The 2,093-nt window shown below is 54.7% G+C and overlaps 1 protein-coding gene across 1 annotated transcript in view; it reads right to left on the reverse strand.

The window, feature by feature from the left end:
* The window catches only part of LOC100742758 (cytoplasmic polyadenylation element-binding protein 2), a gene marked incomplete at its 3' end in the record, with an annotated part of 53,089 nt that extends 51,002 nt beyond the window's left edge, over positions 1-2,087 (reverse strand). Inside the window, exons 1-2 of the mRNA XM_003490870.2 lie at positions 1,094-2,087; positions 3-570 (exon numbers count right to left, since the gene is read on the reverse strand). Coding sequence (XP_003490918.2) covers positions 3-570; positions 1,094-1,217 — 692 coding nt within the window. The remainder of the gene's footprint in view (positions 1-2; positions 571-1,093) is intronic.
* Between the last annotated feature and the right edge of the window lie 6 nt (positions 2,088-2,093).

Below are 2,093 nucleotides of genomic sequence, written 5' to 3' on the forward strand. Positions count from 1 at the left end.
TGATAGCGCGACGCGTACCAGCCGAAACGGTTGGACCGGTACCAGCGAACAACCCGGTCGGACCACCGGTCGGAAAGTTCTGAAACGCTGCGATGGATCCGTTGACCGGTAACGCGTGAAGACCGGTGTCGTCCGGAGCGGATGACCACAAGCTCGGCACTCTGGCCGCTTCGGAGAAACTCTGAAGCGCCGAGCTGGTGCTACAGGCGATCTCTTTCTCTGTAGAGGAGGGCGTCGTCGGCGTGATAGCGATACTCTCGACCTCGACCGCGTCTTTCGCCTTTTCTAGTCCAGCGACGGCCTCCAGGCCAGTACTGGGCGATAGCGGCGCTGCTTTGCCACTGGCTTGTTTCTCGATCAACAGATCGTCCTGCATCGTTGATGTCGTTACGGTTACACCGGGACTCGCGGTATTGCTACCGATCGAAGATTTCGTCGTGCTGGACAAACTATTGGAGAAGAGGCTGGTCGCGCTAAAGTCCCCCATAAATCGCCAGGGTTCCAAGATCCACGAGTATCCTGTCGATCGTATCGAGGTCCCTTTCGCCGACCAACTCCTTTTGGATCCCCCTGTCGAACAATACGGATTCTTTTAGAATCTGTGTTTGCCGATTCGCTTTCGAAAATTCGCCCTGTGATTCGAGATAAATCGAGTCGTTGGCTGTCGGCACGGACGTCGTCGACCACCCGTCGACCAGAGCTCGCGAGACAACTATCGATCCACGGCGTACGCGTAAAAACACCCACGAAGCCCGGAAGCTGTGCGAACTACACCGATATTTGGCTTCTCTTATTTTCGCCGTTTTCCTCGATTCCTTCCTTCCTGCTCTTTCCCTTTTTTTTTTTTTTCACACGACAGTTCGCCGAATAACGTGGAAACCGAGCTAAACTACGACAAAGACGCGTCGCGCCCGTGTAATTTCCCAGCAACTTTGCTTCCGTAGCATTCTGCTAGTTATCGAACGACCGCCCGCTCGATGAGACGACCATCGTCGTTCGCGCGAAACTACCGTCCATACGACGTTTGTTCGTTCGTTGGTGTCTAACGTCTTTTTCCGGTATTTTTCAGCCGCTTCCGGCGTGCATAATTTACCCTTTTCACGAATGTACGACGAATTTATCCAGTTGGAATTCTCCCAAGTATACGCGCGAAGCAACGCGACCTTCCGTCTTGCAGTGCGACTATTTGTCGATTCCTTCAGCCGCGTTTCACACATACACGCTCACCCATAGAGGCACGCACACACACTCCACCGTAGTACTACGCGAAACGAGGCCGGGATCGTGGTCGTGATCGTCGTGGTCGTCGTGGTCGTCGTTGATCGTTGCGTATCGTGTACGCGGCACACTGCGAATACGCGTTTTATCACTAAACACAGAATCTCGGCAATAAGGATAGACGATCGTTTCGATTCGTTCAGCGTCGAAATTCACCGCGCGAGAAGCAGCGCGCGTATCGCTGTTCGACACACTCGCGTCCTCGTTAATCGCGACTATTCTTCCGATTACCGATCGCTCGACCCAGTCGTCGAGCGACTCGCGACGCACGACTCACGACGTACGGCCACTGTGCGTATCGCGCGCCAGGGAGATCTCCGCTAGTTCCACGGTTCCCCGGTTCCACGATTCCCCGGTTCCACGGTTCCCCGGTTCCACGATTCCCCGGTTCCACGGTTCCGCGCTCGTTTGACTCCAATACTATCGCCGAATCGGACCAACTTGTTTCCTTCTCGCCAACCCTTTCTTCTTTTCGTCTTCTTCACCGTGATTCCGCGCGTCCTATCGACGATACGGCCCGAACTTACCGTCGTCTCGGCTTGTCTTCGTTCGAGCTAGCGCTGCTTCTCATTGGCAATTCGAGTACTATGATCACTCGCGGTTTATCGTTTGCCCACGGCACTGCTTCTGTTCGTTCACGTGTCACGATCTTCTACAACGATAAGACGTCGTCGTCGTCTTCGTAGCCGACGATTCTACGCAAACAGAGCCTCGAGTTTTCCGGCCCTCGTCGTCGTCGTCGTCGTCGATTCGATCGATCTCTAATCGGACAGCAGCCAGCTGTTGGTTACTCGCGTTCCCTGGCTGCGCTCGAC

This window comes from Bombus impatiens, unplaced genomic scaffold, assembly GCF_000188095.3.
Source record: "Bombus impatiens unplaced genomic scaffold, BIMP_2.2 scf_0481, whole genome shotgun sequence".
Lineage (NCBI taxonomy): Eukaryota > Metazoa > Arthropoda > Insecta > Hymenoptera > Apidae > Bombus > Bombus impatiens.